The sequence below is a fragment of the Neolamprologus brichardi genome, chromosome 13 (assembly GCF_056152115.1).
Source record: "Neolamprologus brichardi isolate AB-2024 chromosome 13, ASM5615211v1, whole genome shotgun sequence".
Taxonomy (NCBI): domain Eukaryota; kingdom Metazoa; phylum Chordata; class Actinopteri; order Cichliformes; family Cichlidae; genus Neolamprologus; species Neolamprologus brichardi.
The window spans coordinates 9,002,988-9,024,321 of record NC_142116.1 but is presented as its reverse complement, the minus strand read 5'-3'; the positions used below and the strand labels follow the sequence as shown (position 1 = coordinate 9,024,321).

Genomic DNA, 21,334 nt, shown 5'->3' with positions numbered 1-21,334 from the left:
AATTTAGAATGTGATTGTGTGTGTCGTCATCTGCATTGCATAACCATTTAAATCATTGGGTAATCATTGGCTGATTCAAGCAATACACAAAACAGCGCAGACCATGACAAGAGTGTGCACATGTTTATCAGTTACCTTCAGTACCAGGTTTTATCCATGCCCTTAAATCTAGAGTGTGTGGTGTGTTCATCAATGCAGACGCAGCGTCCTCAAGGCCAAGTGCTTTGGCCCTGCGAGCTTTTGTCAGCTTGCTGCCTTTCTTATAGGGGGAGTACTGCAGGCAAAAACACAAACACTGGACTGAGCTAGTTATTAGTGCTAGAGCCCTTTTCATGTGTGGAGAGTCAAGAATGAACTAATCTTATTACAGTTAATTGATGGATAACACTTTGGAATACAAATTTGATTCTGACCACATGATCCAGTTCATCAGCTGAACGGCAGTTCCTCAGGTTTTGTTCCAGTTCAGCTGTTAACACCCCATCTTTCTTCAGGGTCTGAACCACAGACTGAGTCCTCTTTGCCAAAGAACTGAAAAACAAATATACACATAGAAGAAAGACAGATTATCAACTGTGCAGGACAAACACACAGAAATCAGACAAATACAAATCAGCCACATGCAACTATTTCAGGCTTTAAAGCTTAACATATAGCACCATCTAGCTGCAGGACTCAGTACAGTCAGCTCATGTGGTTTCACAAATATAATTCCAGTATTCTAAAATGTTCTTTCCATGCTTTTAACATATTGAGGGCATGAGTAGTGTAAGTAGTATAAGATTCATCCATCCATCCATTCATCCATCCATCTTCTTCTGCTTATCCGGGGCCGGGTCGTGGGAGCAGCAGCCCAAGCATAGAAGCCCAGACCTCCCTCTTCCCAGCCACCTTCTCTAGCTTGTCCGGGAGGCATTCCCAGGCCAGCCGAGAGATATAATCTCTCATGTCCTGGGTCTGCCCCGGGGCCTTCTCCTGGTGGGTCATGCCCGGAACACCTCATCCAGGAGGCGCCCAGGAGGCCTTGTCAGATGACCAAACCACCTCAACTGGCCCCTTTCAATGTGGAGGAGCTGCGGCTCTACTCTGAGCCCCTCCCGAATGGCCGAATTTCTCACACCATCTCTAAGGGAGAGGCCATCTCTAAATCTTATGAAAGTATAAGATTCATATTTTTTTTGTTTCATTGAACATCTTACATTCACTTACCATAACTCCTCATAAACCATCTGGACATCTCGAACAGCATCAGCATCCATGTGGTTAATCATGTCTTTTCTGTAGCGCACCATGAACGGCACAGTGTTCTCCTCACGAAGCAGCATAATGATGTTTGCACATACCCATCGCTCCACACATGTCAAGTGGGACAGCACCTGGGGGGGAATCACACACACAGGAATTGCAACTCTGCATCTACTCTACATGCATATATACACACACAGTTAAGCAGGTAGGCAGAAAGACACAAATTAACCTTCAGCAGAGAGCATTTGATTATATTTGATATGCAGAATTCTGGATCTTTGTGTGTATTAACTGATCACTGGTTTTTAAATATGTCAGTGTGCATTAAGAATGGCTACTTGTATACTTATGATTTTCAAACATCAGTAATGCAATACACTAAATTTGAAAAAGCAGTTGTGACTTTTTTAAAGTGGCATTTCTCTCCAGTAACTTATCACCAAAACTGCATATGCGAATCACTGTCAAATAGCCTAATTTAATTCTTGAGTCATAACTTTATGCAAATGAAGGTAGAAATATGCTTTTTGGCCAGGTGGTGGAGGTCACCTTCAAACAGTTTGTTTATTAGAGCATTTATTTTTCAGTCTGAAACTAAGTGAGGTGTCTTTTTACCACCTGACAAAAAACAAACAAAAAAAAGAAACAATTCCCACATAATATATAAAAATACCTCTATCAAGTCCCAGTTCATATTGAGTTCATTCCTCAAAGACTGCGCTTCAGATGATGGTAAGTTAGTCGGCTTTCCCATGCAGGCAGCACTGGTCTTTTGTTTCTTTAGACAGGGCTCATCAAAAGTAAAATCCTCCGCATCTACTTCCTCTTTCTTCACTCCAAGCCCAGCTTGTGAAGACCCCTCATCTGCCCATCTGTCTCTCTGATAGGATTCTGACACAATAAATGACACCCTCTACAAGAAAAGAAGTGAAAGAAAGGAAAACAAGGACAAGATGAAAGAAAACATAAAAATGCAAACACGAGACATTTACAACATTGACATTTTCTGCAGACATCAACTCAGAATGTAAATATTGATGTAGTACATTGTCCAGTTTTATCAGTTTTTAATATTATAAATACAGCCACAGTTTTGTGTAATTAATGGGTCACAAAAGTTAACTCATAATTACATTCTAATATGTTCCATTTGGCTGTAATTATAAACACTGAAAATTTGCCTTACCTCTTCCTTCGTTCTGACACTTGTCCCGCTCTCTTCAGCCCTCATTTCCTCTGGACAGTCAGTTTGAATCCCTCCTGTTTTCTCTCTATAATCGTTATCCACTTTTTTCCTCTCCATTCCAGCCAACACTGAGGCTTCAGAATCCTTTGAACTTTTAGCAGCCTGTGTTTTTCGTCCTGCTGCAGGTTTACGTGGTGCCCTTAGCTTAGGTTCTTTGGGTGCTTTTGCCTCTTTTGGTTTTGCAGTTTTCTTGGCAGTTGTTTTCTTTTCACCAGTTGCAGTACCTCTAGCAGTTTTGTTGGGGGCTTTTGACTTTGGCTTTGGTGGCCTCCATTCCTCAGCATCCTCATCACTATTCGCCGTTTGGGAAAAAGATCTGATGGTGGAGTAAAGAAAAAGAACAAAATCTGTCAATTGTAACACCAGAACCAAACTTGAACCTTTCTAATAACTTTATAATGTTTTTCACAGGTGTTTAATGGATTAATAGTTAGTAACATCCAAGCAACCTGAACAATTAGTGACATATTTAACAATTACCACGTAATACCCCTTTCCAAGGCCTCACAAAGAAGGCCTTAAACTTCAAATTATCCAAAATACAACACCTGTTTTGTCACTATAACTAATATAGAACAAATATAACTTTTAAAAGTGCTTCATTTTATAATTCATTTTATTTCTCTTAATGTCATTGTCTAGGAATCCGTTTCCTGATTGGTCCATTAAAGTTTAAAACACATTACACACAGTAACTATTAAAAAATAGATTAATACATGTTAAGTATTTATCTTATTAATAGAATTAATGCTATTACAGATGATGGCTGTTGCAAAAAAAGCTATTGTAAGTTTATATCTGTAGATGTCAGTTAGCAATTTTGAAGACATTAGGGTTTAAGTGACCTTAGCCTGTGCCTGTCATGTCTTCCTATGTTTTCATCAGTTTTGATTATTTTAAATGTACAGCACTTTGGTCAACAGTTGTTGTTTTAAATGTGCTATATGAATACATTTGACTTTGACTTAGATTATCATAAAGGACTAGCTCTAGACTTGGTGAAACTTGTTTGTTGTCTGCATGCCATCTTATCCACAAGATCCTGAAATTCTAGTATCTTAAAATTCCCAAAAGCAGAACATACAGAGATCCACTACTTTGTATTATTGACCATCACGTAAACAGCTTCGATTTAAACCACATAATGCATTTTTTAAGCTTCCGTTTTTTGAAGCTATGATGTAATTCACTTACTGCACACTAATTTATAACTCTCAAGGGCTTTTTCATTGAATAGAGAAATCTTTTAAAATACAGGATTTAACAAATGTTTTAAGCAACCTGTTATGAAAACAATGAAACATTATTTTTCTGCTCCTGACCACAAATACTGTACGGCCCTACTGACTGGGTGAAATGAACGAGTAAAAACCACTTACAGGTCGGAGTCCACATCGTTGTACTTTACAGCGTTGACAGTAGTCGCTCGGGGTCTTCGCATCATCTGTTAGAGAAGGTATTTTGGTAAGAAGCATTACATCAAAATTCATCGTTAAAATCATATCACATTGTGTAAAATTAACTGGCTTTAACAATAACAGTGCGCTGTCAGTGCCGCTGGGCCAGAGTTAAGTCGCTAAACAATACTCAGCCCACTGTATTCAACCATAAGACCATTTATTTTTGTTGAACTTGAATTGTACTTGTCTGCTAGCTAACAACAGAATCGGCGTTAAGTTGGTTAGCTGTTTTAAATTTGCCGCTACATGATGAAGCAAGCAACGTTAATGGCATAACGAAGCATTTTAATTCATGACACAATTTTTCCGCACGGCATAAAGCGTGACTACCTACTATACCTTTATACTGTTGATAATACTCAAAGTATTTGTGGTTATTGCGCTGGAATAGCACTTTGTGCAGTACAATGACTGCTTCCTGCAACAAAATGGACTGAGCCAATCACAGCAACCAAAAGTCTTAAAGGGCCAAAGACTCTTCTTCCTTTTTATTTGTTGTGTAAGGTGCACACTGCCACATACTGCAAAGGAGTGGTCAAACTCATTTTAGCTGAGGGGCCAAGTACAGCACAGTCTCAGTTTCGTGACTTGTGAATTTGTGAATTGTAAACGAGAGTATGTTTGCAGCTGGCTTTATGGCATATGTAATTGTAAGTTTCCCTTTCAGAAGGAGATTCGGTTGTCCCTTTTAACCTGTCCTGTCGGGCAGCTTTTCCAATCTGAATTATCATCTGAATTTACTGTTGTGCCAAAACTATTCACTTTTCCAAAATCAGCTTAATAAATTCTCTGTATCTCTATCCTCTTGTTTGTGTTTACCTTTTTCTTTTATCTATTTATGTATTCGTTTCCTTTTTTCTTTTCTTTTTTTTTCTTTTTTTTTTTACAGTTCTTCTCCATCGCTCACAGCAGAAATGTCATTCTCGCTACTCTTAATGCAGAACTCAAATCTGTGACGCATATTCTCACTCATATAAGACATTCTCCTTGTTTTTACACACACTGCTATTGTGTCTACATTGTTTCTACTATTATTTCTACATATACCTCATATGCCTCACTACTATAGATATTTGTTTCTGTGTTGATGCACTTCTCACTACTCACTTTTCTGAATTCTGTATGGATGTCTGAATCCTCTGTATGTATGAATATGTATGAAAGAGCAAATACACTAACACTATGTCAGAGGTTTACTTGCAACCAATAGAAATGCATACTTGACATGGATTTGAACTGACATTTGGTGAATGTGGAGGCCATATGACTACAATGTTTTTCCAGTCTTCTATTGTCCAATTTTTGTGAGTCTGTGCAAACTATAGTCTCAGTTTCCTGTTCTTAGCTGACAGGACTGGCCTCCAGTTTGGTCATCTGTTGCTGTAGCCCATCTGCTTCAAGGTCAGATGTGCTTTCAGAGATGCTCTTTTGCATATCTTGCTTGTAACATCACTGGTGTCTTTCTAACAGCTCGAATTAGTCGGGCCATTTTTTTCTGACCTCTGCATAAAGTTTTATCATTTTGCTTTTCTCCATTTCTGTAATTTTGTAAGTAAGTAAGTAAGTAAGTAAGTAAGTAAGTAAAATTTATTTATATAGCGCTTTTCACAGATAAAAAAATCACAAAGTGCTTTACAACACAGGAAATTGAAATATAAAACAGTATAACAGTAAATAAAACAGCAAATAAAACAATGTAAAACAATAAAACTATAAAAACAGCATAAGAGGAAATTAATAAAATGCTTTTCTAAATAAAAATGTCTTCAGCTGTTTTTTAAAAGAATCAATGGAGTCCGTGCAGCGAAGAGACAGTGGAAGAGAATTCCACAACCATGGTGCCACAGTCTGAAAGGCCCGATCACCACGAGTTTTAAAACGAGTGCACGGTACCACCAGCAGTCTCTGATCTAATGACCTTAAAGCCCGAGAAGATGAATGTGGTTTCAGCAGGTCAGATAAATATTGAGGAGCTTGACCATGTAGGACCCTAAAGGTTAGAACTAAAATTTTAAAATGAAACCTAAAATTTATAGTCAACCAGTGAAGGGAGGTCAAAACTGGAGTGATATGAGATCTTCTCTTGGTGCCTGTTAAGAGACGTGCTGCAGCATTCTGCACTGTCTGAAGACGATTTAAGGTAAAGTTGGGACAATGTTAATGACATTCAGGCAGTAATGCCTGGACTGGAAACAAACATCCTTAAAATATTACAACATACCAAGCTTCTGTGTTTGAATGCAAAACAAATGTGCTGTTTGATCTAGAGCCTGCACTTGTGACTGAAGAATAAATACATTTTATTTTGATTATGTAAGTAATGTAACTTGCAAAACAAAGTTGTGGAAGGCCTAAACTTAATTTTAGAACAATTAAATCTGAGACTTTGTTTCATTGTCAGCAGAACAGTGTCCAGTATGTTGGCTGTTATACTTTTTTGCATTTGAAAATAAAATAAAAGTTGGGCTGATTTTAACATCATTACAAAAAGTGTTGTTAATGGGTTTTTTAAATCATACTTGCATACAGTGTTCTATTAATATAAGTGTTGCACTAGAAATTTCAAGGATGATAAAACATAATGTGAATTTTTGTGTGTCAGAGGTAAACAATTGCAAATTCAGAAACATCAAGTTATTCTTAGTACTGTATACTTGCAATGAATAAGTTGCCCTAAGAGTCATCTTAAGTAAGCTTAAGATTATTTTATTTTGAGGCAACGAGTTTGCATAGTTTTTTTTTTGAGTTTTTTTGAAACTAATTACCACTTACAGGTTGGAGTCCACACCTTTGTACTTTACAGCATTGACAGTAGTCGCTCCGGGTCTTCGGATCATCAGTTAGAGAAGGTATTTTGGTAGAAAACATTACATCAAAAGTCACTGTTAAAATCATATCACATCTATGTAAGTAAAATTAACTGGCTTAACAATAACAGTGTGCTGTCAGTCCCGCTGCGTGAGAGCTCAATTCAGTTCAATTCAATTTTATTTATACCGCGCCAAATCACAGACTTTTGTAAAGTTTTAAATAAATCCTTCTCATTTCCTTGTGTTTTGGAACACTTAATATTAGGCCTATATTTTTGCTGTACTATTTTGAAAGTAAGTAAAAAAAAACAAAAAACAATTTGATGTCTTAAAATGACAAATTTTGACAAATGTGAAAAAGGTTTTGATTGTTGTAGTGTCTTTTGAACAGGTTAGTCTGTGTTATGAAAAAATGCCTTAACCGTTTTGACAGCTGCATTAAGAGTGGTGAAAATTGTTCCAAAATTATTGAGAACAACTGTAGGCTTATGGTTGAAGTACTAGTTGCCACTAGTACTTCTTGTTTTTTAAAAGGGGAAGATGTTATCAGAACGAGTGTGTAATCAATACTTTACGTGGATGACTCAAAGTTATGAGCACACTGTCAAAACTCTGCCCTGAAACTCTTCACTCAGTGCTCAATTTGAGAGTTAGAGGCCAGCCCACTTACTGAGTCTAAATAATACTGAGATTTTTATTAAACAGAGCAGAAATTAATTAAACTGAACTTTCCTTTTTCTCAGCTGTGTGCACACAGCAACTAATTTGGTAAATGTACTAGTTCCTCTATAGCACTTGTCAGCACTACTTGAACACTCAAAGCACTTCATACAACATGCTTCCTTCACCCCTTCATGTTCTATATAACATTCACACTTGATGTAATGGAGAACAATCTGTAACTTGTTTAGTATCTTGTCCAAGGATTTTTGCCATGAAGACTGGAGCAGTCAGGGATCAACGTACCTACCTTCTGCTTGCTCTACTTTCTGAGCTACAATCTGTTTTGAATTATAGTGAAATTGTCACGGTTCTGGGTCATTTTGACCCCGCTTTTTCTGTTTCTTATGTTTTGGTGTTTTTCTGGATTATGATTTATGTTCTGATTATTTAGAGATACTGTTTTGATTATTGTTATTATTGCAGGTTTAGTTCAGTGTCAAGTCTGTCTCACTCTGTCTAGTCTGTGTCTTAGTAAAGTGTCTTTTTTCCTGTTTTACTTTGAAGGTTCATGTTCATGTCTGATGTCAGTGTGTTCAGTTTTAGCCTAATTTCTCCCAGCGGTGTCTCTCTCCTGTTTCCCATTGCCTGACTACTCCTCTGTGTATATAAGCCCTGTGTTTCCTTTGCTCTCTGTTGCGTCGTACTCTCAGATTGTGCCTGTGTGTTTCTGTTTCCAGTCGTTCATTGTCAGTTCATGTTTTGTTTCATCACCAGCAATAAAGCTGAGGTTTTTTTGAGTTGCAATTCAGTGTCAGAGTCCTGCATTTGGATCCTCATCTCCGCCTGCCCGCACACAGAGCCCTGACAGAAATGCCTGTTAACTGAAAATTGAAATTAAGCTATTGTTATATTATATTATATTATATTATATTATATTATATTATATTATATTATATTATATTATATTATATTATATATGTCTCAGGGTGATTTGCTTTGCGTACATATACACATGTGGCACAATAACATGGTAACAGGGACACCGCGTGACCTGAGTGTAAATAACTTTTTGTGTTCCTCTATGCATTACACAGATCAGGAAAGCCCCAAGCAAGATGATACACGTGAAACTATCTTCTTCTTCTTTTGGCTGCTCTCTTTAGTGGTTGCCACAGTAGTTGTCCTATTCCTAACATTATCCTCTGTCACATCAACCCTCCTTCATTCCACACATCTTCTATCTGGTTTTCCTACTTTTCCGCTGCCTTGCACCATCATCTTCAACATCCTTTGCCCAGCATATTCACTATGTGTACATTCAGCCTTGGCCCTTTACATTTGTCTCTAAAGCACTCAACTTATACTTTCCTTCTGATGTACTGAATTCTAATTGTCCATCCAGCTCACTCCCAATGAAAACTTTATCAACTTTAACTGTGCCACCTCTGGCTCAGGGTTCTGTCTTTTTGTCAGTGCTATCATTTCTAAACCACATCTCACTACCTTGTCTCTTGCAGCTTCTTACAGATCATTCCTGAAAAAAAGTGCATCAAAAAAAATAAACAAGTACAATTATATAAACAACTACTGTACTACTGCTGTACTATTGTATATTACAGGAAATTCCCACTATATATGGTTACAGTATATATGCTTATGTAATTAGTCACAACACACAGCTGTGATACCAGAATGAGAGCATGTGTTACTATAACCACTGAAAAAAGTAGGAAGTGATTTGCTAGAAAACACTAACACAAAGTAAAAGATATGTGGTATATAAGTTATAATACGTACAGATGAGAAATGCATAAACACAACAAAATGTTTTTAGTAGTGAAGTATGTGAAGTATATGAAACATAATGATAAAAGACCAATGTAAGGAAATGTCTTGCTAATAAAGAGTGGTTGGAGTGACATTTCAGATCGGAGAACTGTGTCAAAGCAATCAAGAAAAACTGTTTTTTAAAAAATCCCCAGTATCACTTCCTGTTGCTCTGTTCAGCCTCAGATTTTTATCAATTTCTCATTTACAGTATTCCTCTGGTACATTCTTCCTCTGATATAGTAAAATCTATACTCTGTATTCGTCTGCTTCTTATGTTTTGTTCCCTTTGTTGCTGAAAAGTACTCTATTCCTCTTCCTCTTCATTGGGCAGACTAGATTTCCTGATAAGTGTCCATCTGACCAGGCTCCTCTAAGTTTACAAATTGTTGTTGTGGAACTAATGTTGGTATAGTTGGTCTGACTCAAATTTTGGATGGAAGTCTTCAATACAATATGTAAAAGTATTCAAAACTGTTTATTATGTTATGCACATGTGAAAGAGCATTTCTCATTCGTTGACATCACTTATAAATGTTTTCAGACATTTACAGTACTGGAAATATTTATTTGAATTTGTTAGCTTGAACCATCTCATTTTTATCATAGTTGCATTTTAATGGAGAGAAACAGAGTATTAACCAAAAATCCAGCAAAAAGCACACTGGATATAATTTATAAATTGATTTCCATGTCACTGAGTGAAATAACTATTTGATCCCCAAGCAAACCCTGGTTTAGTACTTGGTGGAGAAATCCTTGTAATAGCACATTTCTTGTAGTTTGTCTCTCAAACATTTTACATGCAAATTTAGCCAACTCCTCTTTACAGACATACTCTGAATCGCTGTGGGAGGTTTCATGGCTCCCGCTTGTAAACTCAAAGCTTCAGCTCCCTCCAAAGATTTTCTATAGGATTGAGGTCTGGAGTCTAAATAGTTCACGCCATGATCTTAATGTTTTTCCTCTTTAGCCACTCCTTTGTTGCTTTAGCCATATTTTTTGGATCACCGTCATGCTGGGAGGCCCATTCACAACCCATCTTCAGTGTTCTACCTGAGGGAAGGAGGTGCTTGTCCAAGATTTCACAGTATATGGCCCCATCCTTTGGCCCCTCAGTGCATTGAAGTTATCTTGTACCCAGCTGCAAAGCATAATGTGTCCAAATTTGTGCTTGACTATGGGGATGATGTTCTCTGGGTCAGGGTTAGAGTTGATACCAAAGAGCTTGACTTTGCTTTCATTTCATCCTCCTTTAGTATTGTTGCTGATCATGTCCATCCCTTTATGAACACAGTGGCTCCTGATGGTTGCTTCTAGTTGGTAACTCCCATGTCCCAAATCTCAAATCATCTCAAACTGGTTTCTTGGACATGACAGTGAATTTAGTGTATTCAAATGGCCTCCACAGTCACCAGACAAAGGTGCTCCAATACAGTGCTCCAATACAGTGTGCAATATGTGTAATAATAAAAAAAATGACAGGGAAAAAGTATTGAACACGCTTACTGAAATGTATTTAACACTTCGTACAAAAGCCTTTGTTGGTGATGACAAGTTGAAGAGGCTTTTTTTCATTGTCTTCCTGAAACGGCCACCCTCGTTTCATTGTCATCAACCTGGTAGATGACACCAGCATTTTTATCAAGAATGTCTTGGTGCATTTTCCCATTCCTCCTTCCTTCAATCATAAAGTGTGCCAGTGTCGTATGCTGAAAAACAACCCACACCATGATGTTCCCACCACTGAAGTGTTTGTTGGGTGAAATCCAGTCTCCTTTTATCTCCAAACATGGTGTGTGTTATGGCACCCAAATACACCCATGTACAACTCTTCATGGAAATGGGGTCTACATGGTGTAAATGTACATGGTATACATAAAAATCTACTGAAAATGATTTGATAGGGTTTCCCCCATTAAATATAGTATAGTGATTTTAAAGAGCGAAAGCAATGATACTACAGAAGCCTTTCCCTTTCCCTTACTCTTGAAAGAAGGTTATCTCCATTGCCCACATACTCAGAAAATCAGTTTCATTTTGTGTAATGTTTGTAATTTCAGAACCTCTTAGGCTACCAGAAGAATTAAAACAAGAGCACAGAGACTCATTATTACAACTTCAACCAAACCACTCACAACTGATTTTGCAATCTCGTTTGAATTTAAGTTATCTGACTTGCAGTACTGTCTTGCCAAATCAGGTGTCCAATGTACTTTCACTTCCTTAGGCCAGTTCAATTGGGTCTTTGTTTTATTACTCTGACGTCACAACAAATCTAAATCAAGAAATACCTCAATGATTTTACAATGCTGCATATGTCTAAATTGTAAGAAACTAAGCAGTGTCCACACTTCAGATGACATTAAGTGGTGGAAATTTACAACCGATATAAAGAGAGGAAAAAGGAAGTCTGTAAGCCGGATGTGTGGATATTTATTTGAAATATATATATATACCAATATTACTCTTTCCTTTTTTTTTTAAAAAAAATCTCCAATGTTAAATATATGCTAATGATATATATTTAATATAACAACAGATTTTATAAATGAGTGTTAACTGGGGTCTGCTTTTTGAATGGTGAATGAAAAACTGTCTTTTTCAAGAGTTAAGTTTGATTCAAGGATGTAAAGACATTACAGGAGTGGGTTGGAAGCATAATTGTTCCTCAATCTATAGTTATTAGTAGAATTTTGTTAATATAAGATTTAAATTTAGAAATAAAGATAGAAATATTTTATTAAAGACATAATCAGTAGTACAGGTATTTTGAAAACACAGTATGTTGTTCATGTTGTTAACAAAGTTAAATTATTTACAGATATTTGATAAAATTCAAAGATATACCCCATTTACTTCACCATATAAAGAGCTCAATTGTTTTTCCAAGACTAAACGTCTGTATTCTCTGCTCCTAGTTACAGATGATGAACTATTACAAACAGCCAATCACAAATTCAGTTTGTGAAAAAAACGCCAACCAGAGTAGAGATTGGCAGTGCGGGATTCCCCTGCCTTCAGCTTTCAGTTCCTTCTGCCTTTCTTCAGTCATAAAGGTAAAATTTGGCTGAATTCGGTCACTAATACTGTGAATCACTTTTCAGTCTGACCTAAGAGAAGGTAAACAACCCGTTTCCGTGTTCTTGTGTGTGTTTGTGTGTGTGTGTTTATGAAAGCATGTTATTATTCTTTCTGTTTTATTTTGTAATTAGCGGGGTTTTTTTTTTAAATATATGTATGTTTGCCCCCAGGTTTGTGTTTGCGTGAAGATGTCCGACCCCGAGACTCCAACCCAACCTCTAATTGGCGCTCCCAGCCATGAAACAACCGTCAATGTTGGAGCGCCAGGACAGAAGTAAGTGTTAAAGATGGGTTATTTTTGTTTGTTTTTTTTATTTTGTGTGTGTGCGCGCGCGCGCGTGTGTCACAAGCATCAGGTGAGGGATCACGGTGCGAAAACCAAAATGTGGGTGTCCTAAACGTTAATTTAGCTTTTGAAACTGTCGTGTCGTTTTGTTATAACAGGATACTGACTCAGTAAAGCTCCGGTGTATATATGTTTTATTTTTGTTTGTGTGCGTGCGTGCGTGCGCTAAGAATAGCTGCCTGCCTGCCAGAAATCAGCAGGCAAGCAGTTTACAGTGTCACAGTTTGGGGATCCTGCTCCTTTTTGGGGGATAAGAAAGTCCTATAATGAAAATAATAAAGAAAATTTCTTTTTGTTTTTTGTTTTTTTGTTGTTGTTTTTTTCTCTCTCTTTCTCCTTTTTTTTTCTTTTCCCCTCCTTTGTATATACTCATTTAGGTATATAAATATGTATGTATAGACATAGATATGTGATTGTTTATATAATGTAATTATATTTTATGTATGTTTCACGCTAATAAGAAAACTAATTAAAAAATTGTAAAAAAAAAAAAATATATATATATATATATATATATATATATATATATATATATATATATATATATATATGCAAATGAAATATATACGGTATTTGTTTAAAAACAAAACTGTATTTAATGATTTTAGGATAATTTTTTTTTATAGAATCAGTAAATCAGAAGTCAAGAAACTTCTTGCTGAGCACATGTCAATAAAATTAAGGATTGTCCAAAACCCGCCCTGGTGAAAACAGAACTCATCTTAGATGTTCACTCAGGTGTCTGCTTGACAACAGCTGATGTCATTACTTAGTTACGTATACACATGAGCACCGTGGACATAGTTCCTGTTATATAAATTTTTTCCCCAGTTCTGAGCCAACAAAAATTCTAAGTTACCAATCAGGTTCTTCATTCTTCATATTCTTTTATGTCCATAAACCTTTCTGCCTACCGACTCATCATCTTTCTCCCACTGAAGGTTTTCATCCTGAAGACCTTCTAGTGCCAAATAATATTATTTTAATCCTACAAGCATTAATAAAGAAATATTGCTTTCTTTTTTTTTTCAGTGGCCGCTCTACCCGGGCTTATAAGGTGGCAGGATTGACCCTTCTGGCCTGTGTGCTGATTGTGGGCCAGGCGATGACCGCCTACTTCCTCCTCAGCCAGAAGAATGACATCAAATCTCTGGAGGATCGGAACAACAAACTTGAGTCACAGGTGTCACGAAGCAACTCTGGTGAGAATGCTATGCTGGGAATTAGCAGGATGCAGCAAAAAAGCTTTATTTAAAACAAAGTGCTTAACCGCTAAACATTAAAAAAGATGAAAAAGAAGACAAAATGTCATGAAACTGCCCTGTTACCTGTAAAACAACTTAGACTGATAATGAATCAGTGCCTAGAATTGTATTGAAACCGAATTACAGCTCTCTGTTGTTGTACAATTTATTTTAAGTGCCACTCTCTTTTTTCTGTATTTTGCTTTTTGTTTTACCTCTGTCTCACATACACCTTTCTCTCCCTGTCCATAGCTTCTGCACCCATGAAGATGCATCTGCCCTCGAACCCCATGTTGATGTCGGACCTTGTGGACACGGTAAAAAAAAAAAAAAAAGTCTGAAACTGGGCCTTTGATTTTCAAGTTAGTAAGTCTCAGTTCAAATCTAACCCTAAACCTAATTTTGTCAATTTTTTTAAAGTTAAGTAAGTATAACTTTAGTGAATCCTGACACACTTCTAAAGTCCCTCATTTTTCTCATTTGTGGTTTTTTAACTTATTGTGTTGCAGGACTCTTCAACTGGAACCCCAGATGATTCATGTATGTCTTAAATATTTGTGTTCATGTATTCTGTATATGTGTTAATTATCTTCTCATATGTTTATGGCCTAGAGAATGCTTTTTTTTTTTCTTTTTTTTTTAACAAAAATGCTCTTTTTTCTGTCCTCATATGTGACCTTAAAGTTCAATAGTCAGAAAGATTAAACTGTTACAGTTTGTCTTTAACAAATTTATAAAATGTGGATCAACTCATCCCCTCTCCCCTGCTCTCGCAGCCCCTCCTCCCACCAAGTGCCAGCTGGAGGCTTTTGGCGTGAAGCCTGCGCAGGTGCCAGGTTTCAAACCTGCCTGTGAAAAGGATGGCCTCTACAAGGCCCAGCAGTGCTTCGGGTCCGTTTGCTGGTGTGTGAACACAGCCACCGGGGAACAGATCAATGGAAGCGAGCGCCAAGGACAAGCCAATTGCAATCTGTCCGTCCGTGCTGGTGAGACATGATAACAGATTTTGAGTATTAAGTTCAAATTAGAAAAAAAAATATTCTTGAAAATGCCATGTTCAGTTTCATATCAGCATTTTATTGTTGCATTTATGGTTTATTTCATGTAGTTATTTAAATCTACAACCCACACGTCAAAGATTTCAGTGAAAAGGTTTTTGCTAACTATTTGTACAGTTGTGCATAATTAATGAATTTGTGTATTAGGTTTTAGCATGATATTGAATATACTTTCAAAGACCTCAGGTTTTTTGTTTTAAAAATATTGATCTTTCATAAGAGGATTGCAATGTAATTCCGATATGCATATACAAATCTGGATTCATCTGGAGAAATCTAAAACCTTTGAATGATTCAATTATTGATTACATTCAGGATCTGATTTAAGCTACAGTGTCACTTACAGTCCCACATCTGTCTTTCCAGGCACCATGATTAAAATGCTGAGTCTTCCCAGTGAGGACAATTAAAACTGTGGTGAGTAAACAATCATATTCTTCTGCCTTACTTTATATGATCGCTATAAGCTACAGTTTCTACAATTAAAAAGTGCATTTCACTATCGTAGGGTATTTCCCTACAATGTAATGTGCCTTGGTGCTATATAAATAAAATTGAATTGAACTAATAATTTTGGAAAAGTACAATTGTCTTGAATAGCGAATTTAAAACCATTAATCATTTATTAATCATGCTTTTGTTGTTGTTGTTGTTGTTTTAGGCAACAGAAGTCGCTTCAGTCTTTTCCAGAAACCAGTTTCAGCTCATCTCCTAATATCGTGTTACAACTTTGCCGAATTAATCACCACAGCTGCACTTAATAAGCTAATGGGGTTTTATATATCGCTGATAAATTACCAGTAACCAATTACCTGCTTGCTATCGTTCCTATTTTATTGCAACCAATATTCTACTGACAGCAGAGCCTTTTGACCGTGATTGGAGATTTTTAATGGCTATTAAAGATGAATAATTATCAAATAGTGTTTAGTGTGCAGCCTTAAAATGCTTTATTTTAATGTTGATGATTGGACAAGAATGTGGTTTTTGTGTTGGGAGGCACACATAAATAAAGAGGAAAAAATAAGAGAAGCTAAGCCAAAGTACTTAAAAAAAATACTTTTAAGAATGGATTTCTGGCAAAATGTAAATGCAGTCCTCCCTGACATCAAAGGCTTGGTCTTTTAATTTTGTCATGTTTGGCTTAAGGTAAAATATAATAATAATAATAATAAAGCTGTTATTACAAGTTCTGAAGGATCATTTGGACGCAATCGGGATACATGAGTAGATTTATTTGAACAACCCAAATAAAGCCTGTTAAAAACAGTTCTGATGGTTTTCTTTTATGATACCAGCACAGTGGGAATTATAAACAGTTCTGTTTTTGATGTGTAGGGGCATAAACACACAAAAACCAAAACTGCTAAAACAAAGCTGTCAAGTTGAATCAATATCCCACAAAAATTATTACTTAAAAACATGCAAAGATAGGACAAAAAAAGAGACACTAAAACATACAATATGGAGACAGTAACATAATGATTGTCAATAGGCACATGTTGTTTCTGGATTCCAGTCACGAAACATACAGTACACACGTTTGCCTGAAAACTAACAAGCTGATCACAAGCTGAAACGTCTTTCTCCTTCATGGCTTGTTTATCTAATTTCTGTCAGAGATCTAATTACGCAATGGTGTGAAATGTTCATTTCGATGTTGCCACCATGTTAAAAACATCATAGTGCAGTTTTACAGTGCTTTCCATAGACATGAATACATTTTTAATATTACACTAAAGCTGCAAAAACAACAATATATTTTGTAGAATCACTGAATACTGTAGTGTTTACTGATTTATCTTTGAAAAAGCGGATTGTCCACATTTTTGTATGTGGATAGTAAAATATCCGCTGTGCAAAATGAAAATTCACACTGAAATGTATGCTGGTTTTGCCAAGTGGCACCACTATTTTGTACAACTTTACATGCTGGATTATTAGAGATGTGTCTCCTGCAGCAGAAGCAGCATAGTCTATGGATAAAACACTCAGTTTTACAGCTTAAACCTCTAATACTAAAAAAGTACAACTCATAAGTGCATGATGCAATCAGCACATTCTAAGAAAGTAAAACTTTTCATTCTACAGATTTCAATAAATGACTCCAAAACCATACAAATTACTAATGGCTTTAGATTAAAAGAGCATAATCGATACATGTGCAAACGTTCAATTTCCAGCATATAAAAAACAGGCAGCCAACTCTTACAAGGCTTTTGAGATGATACTGTTAACTCCAGACCATAGTAGGCACTCTTAATGTACACTTTACATGAAATGCTTTAACACACATTCCCCAGTTTTTCTAAAAGTCCAAAGAGCAAATTAAATCTTAATAAAGAAAAAGAATTGCTTTGGCATTTGGCTGTTTTCTTGCTCTTAGAATTTTTTCAGCATTGTGAGGACACAAAAAAAGCAACATAATTTCTGGTGTTTTTCTGAGTCAATCATGGAACAACTTGTCAAAAAAAAAAAAAAAAAAAAAAAAAAAAAGACAGGTCTCTGAAAAGTGTCAACTTATACAGAGATTAGGAAATACAATCCAGTAGGAAAGGGGAAGGGTTCTGTACCTGTAGATTGACATTACTCCGCATTACAGACACTGCTCTGATAACTGTAAACAATGTGAAAACTAACAAAAACCAAAAGATTTGACAGGTTTTGCAGAGAAGAACTGTGTGATGTAAAGCGAGGCAATTTTACACCCTGAGCAACAAGGGGAAAAAGTGCTAATTAGTTAAGGCTGCTATTATTGATTTCTGACCACTAGAGGGCAGAAGATACCAAAACACACAGAATTCAAGTCCTGTTTGAATTTTCATAAAAATGCAACGTGTTTTCTTACAACAAGCTTATGCTAGAGAGGTCAACAGAACCACAGTTTACAGCTATATATTTGTTGGTCTTTCAATTAAGGTTTAGAAAGCATGTGCTGTAATGAAAGACAAGGTTGGCTTCAGAAGTCAATCATAGCAGCTGTGAGGATTTACAAAAGTAGTAGTTTGTCTAAATTTCAACCACTGACATTTTTCTGCATTCATATTAATGAATGCATGAATTAATGAGCCGTCTTCTGCAGGGGGTCAACTAAATTAAAAAATATATATATATAAAAAGGAAAAGAATAGCTGTTCTTTTCACTCTATACCAAATTCAATAGTGTAATTATAAATTTTTTATATATATTATTTAAATATATTGAAAGTAAAAAAATACCACATTAAATTCTGATAAGTTTTAAGCTTTTTCTATATCTCCCATGTGGAGCTGTACTGGCACACTCTTTGTGAAGATGTCTGACGCTCGCTTTGCTCCGTTGTTTGGCTCCAATTTTCTTCCTCCTTACTTGTGTCCTCCTTTCAGGTTGCGTATGTAGTCTTTAATGGTGTTTTCGATGTTGGGAACAGCATAATTTTGAGCTGCATACATCCCTGTACACGTGCCTATGGCAACGCCTAGCAGCGCTGAAGAGCGAAGTCTAGCAACAACGTACCCAGCAAGAAAACCCTTCAAGAAAGGAGAAGCCAGCAGACTGCCCCCCTAGAGAGAGGAAGAGAAATGAGACCTGGTCTGGTGTTTTGATATAAAATTATAGGTCGAGGTATATAACTTAACTCTCAAAATAATTCAAAGCAAAGTAATCTATGCTCTCTCTCCATATTTACTAATACTACTACTAATAATAATATTTGATTTGTGAGCCTTACTGGAGGAACTCCAGCCTGTATCTCATCTTCTACCCGTTTCTGAATGTCCTCCAACTGGTCTTTTAACTCCACGAGATCCTTGAGTTGACCCAGTGGACTCTACACAAACACGTAGGCACAGAGACAAGCAAACAGGTTAGTGGAGGCAACCAGGGTTTTCTAAAACATGGAGTGTATCTAAAAATAAAACATTTGAACTTCCTGTATTATGACCAAGCACAGCAAACACTGACAATGAACTTGAAAATCCACTGAAAATATATGTTCTAAAATCATCTGGGCATATGATGGATGTTCTTTCAGAGACTGGGTTGTCTGAGTTTTAGTTTTGTTTTTATCTTAACAGGTGACTGCAAATTATCCATTTCTAATAAGAGAAAGTACACCACATAAATTAAAAAGAAAACACATACTAAGATGGTTTTTGCTAATACTTGTAATTGTGAACAGTCAATTTCCACATTTGGAACAAAATATTAAAGTGGTTCTATCTTATTACCCCTTATTAGTTAAGTTGCCTTTAGGCTTATATTTCCTCGTGTTTCCCCGAGCTCTTTGTAAAAACACACTGCATTCCACAAACCAGGTAAAACGGGTAACTTATACAACAGTGACCCTATGCCGATGGTAGTAAAATAAACAAAAAGCATAGAGAACATGTTGGAACAGATACTTAAGTATTGTCTCTTAAAACCATTCCCAAATATCCGTTGCCCTAAGCAGGCATGACACCTTTTAGAGAACAGTAACATTATTTTCGACAGGTTACTAAGCTAACTGTGTTTTCTTTTAGCTTATTTAACAGTAGCAATATTTCATTTTAAGCGCTGTGGGTCGTGTTTTCGTTGTTTGCTAACTGACAGTCTCAAGGTGAACAGACCTTCCAAATCTAGTTCTTCCCATCAACGTTATTTTAGCAGCTAGCAAAACGTTTGCTGTTACGAAATTGACAATCTCTTCATTTTCAGCTTATTGACAGTGCTATGGATTTGGTTGAATGCACAACAAATGTATTTCTTGTTTGCTAATTTCATTCGGTTAAACGGAAAGTAAGCTAACGGTTTAGCTAGCTACCTCTAGGACGCTACACTTTGTTTGTAGTGATACCCCAAGCTGAAGCTGACGGCTAATGCTGAATGACAGCTCAAGTTAAAATTAACGCCTATCCACTATTCAAAGTTGGCTTAACATTAAAAACTTGGAGACACACCTTGTCATTAGCCATCTTTCCAGTCCGTTGATGCACCTCTTCTTCTTGTTCTCGTGGATTTTCTTAATAATGAACTCTACTGCCCTCCACTGGTGTATTCACAGACCACTCTTTTTCTTCTTTCGGCTACTCCCTTTAGGAGGCAGAAGATCCTCCTTTCAGATCATCTGTTTCCATGATCTCACCCTATCAAACCAGCTTTCTCCTTTACTGCATCTATTAGACTAACCTGTGGTTTTCATTTTTTACTCCTGCCTGGCAGCTCCATACTCAGCTCCAATGCTCCTGGCTTTGGTTCCCATCCACCTGGTCTCCTGCAGGCACAACACATTCTCATTCCCTGTCTTCATCAGTCAGGCAGGTCTTTCTTTACCAGTGTCATGCCACTGGTAAAGAAAGGGGGGGGGGGGGGGGGTAATGTCTAATATCTTTGTTTATATTGATAAATAGGCTGTATTCAACAGCATTTAGTGCCACTGTCTCCAAACCATGCATACATAGCAGGTCTTACTACCATCTTGCAAATATATCTTTTCACTCTTGCTGCTATCCTTTTCTCACCAATCACTCCTGACACTGCACCCACTTCACCCTGTCTGTACTCTCTTCTTCACCTCTCTTCTGCACTGCCTGTTTCTTTGGATAGTTGACCTCAGGTATTTAAACACGCAGAACAGTTTGCATCCACCTCAAATGCCCCTGTCCTTAGTCTGTCTTCCACATTATAGTGAATTCACTTAAATATCTTTATTGAATTGTTATGTTATATTTTTTTTTTTAATTTGTGCTGCCATCTTGGGCAGATCTCTTTTGACAAAGAATTTTTTAATTTCAATGAAACTTTTTTACCTGGATAAAAAAAAAAAAGGCATTTATAACAGTCACTTTGACAGAACATGATTGCAACTTCTACCTTTTGACAGGAATGTTATTTCTGGCTCAAAATGACTTGATATCATCCGTGAAAGATATGTTTGAGATTTCTTGGGCAGATCATAGGCCAATAAGTCAATTACAGCAGTTTAAATACTGGCAATCATTTTTTGGGCAAATACCAGAACCCACTTTCTTCAGAATTTGTGACAGCCTGGTAAGTTTCATTAAGGTGAAATACGAATAAAGGAAGCAATTAATTACCCTGCTATTTCTGATCATGCTAAAAAAAAAAATGATATGCTATGTTTGAACACTGTGATAATTGGGGAGACTTCAAAAACAATTTAACCAAAACAATGGGCTCATTACTTTGTCCTCTTTCATCTCTCACTCTGAAACCTCTTTAATTCCAAGTTCCAGTTTGGCTTTTGCAATGCAGAGCAGTTTCCACCCCCCCCCCCCCCCACCCCACACACACACACACACATTTTAACATTATGATGCTGAAATACTAATATAATATGCTGATATAATAGAACAGGAGTTCAGAT

General features: G+C 36.6%; 3 protein-coding genes across 3 annotated transcripts in view; 1 reads left to right on the top strand and 2 right to left on the bottom strand.

The window, feature by feature from the left end:
• The window catches only part of srbd1 (S1 RNA binding domain 1), a 53,118-nt gene extending 48,735 nt beyond the window's left edge, over positions 1-4,383 (bottom strand). Inside the window, exons 1-7 of the mRNA XM_006783609.3 lie at positions 4,295-4,383; positions 3,875-3,939; positions 2,435-2,810; positions 1,922-2,161; positions 1,210-1,376; positions 414-531; positions 136-274 (exon numbers count right to left, since the gene is read on the bottom strand). Of these exons, the coding sequence (XP_006783672.2) occupies positions 136-274; positions 414-531; positions 1,210-1,376; positions 1,922-2,161; positions 2,435-2,810; positions 3,875-3,939 (1,105 nt within the window). The 5' untranslated portion in view covers positions 4,295-4,383. The remainder of the gene's footprint in view (positions 1-135; positions 275-413; positions 532-1,209; positions 1,377-1,921; positions 2,162-2,434; positions 2,811-3,874; positions 3,940-4,294) is intronic.
• A 7,889-nt stretch (positions 4,384-12,272) lies between these two features.
• Positions 12,273-16,256, top strand: LOC102777792 (uncharacterized). Its single transcript, XM_006783608.2, has 8 exons — positions 12,273-12,378; positions 12,510-12,613; positions 13,718-13,887; positions 14,182-14,246; positions 14,439-14,469; positions 14,706-14,915; positions 15,354-15,404; positions 15,649-16,256. Exons 2-7 carry the CDS (start codon positions 12,528-12,530, stop codon positions 15,395-15,397), a joined length of 606 nt encoding a protein of 201 aa, XP_006783671.1. The 5' UTR covers positions 12,273-12,378; positions 12,510-12,527; the 3' UTR covers positions 15,398-15,404; positions 15,649-16,256.
• LOC118453719 (SLC35A4 upstream open reading frame protein-like) lies at positions 16,202-20,006 on the bottom strand. Its single transcript, XM_035904809.2, has 3 exons — positions 19,908-20,006; positions 18,698-18,796; positions 16,202-18,530 (listed from the first exon to the last, which is right to left on the bottom strand). Exons 1-3 carry the CDS (start codon positions 19,920-19,922, stop codon positions 18,333-18,335), a joined length of 312 nt encoding a protein of 103 aa, XP_035760702.1. The 5' UTR covers positions 19,923-20,006; the 3' UTR covers positions 16,202-18,332.
• Between the last annotated feature and the right edge of the window lie 1,328 nt (positions 20,007-21,334).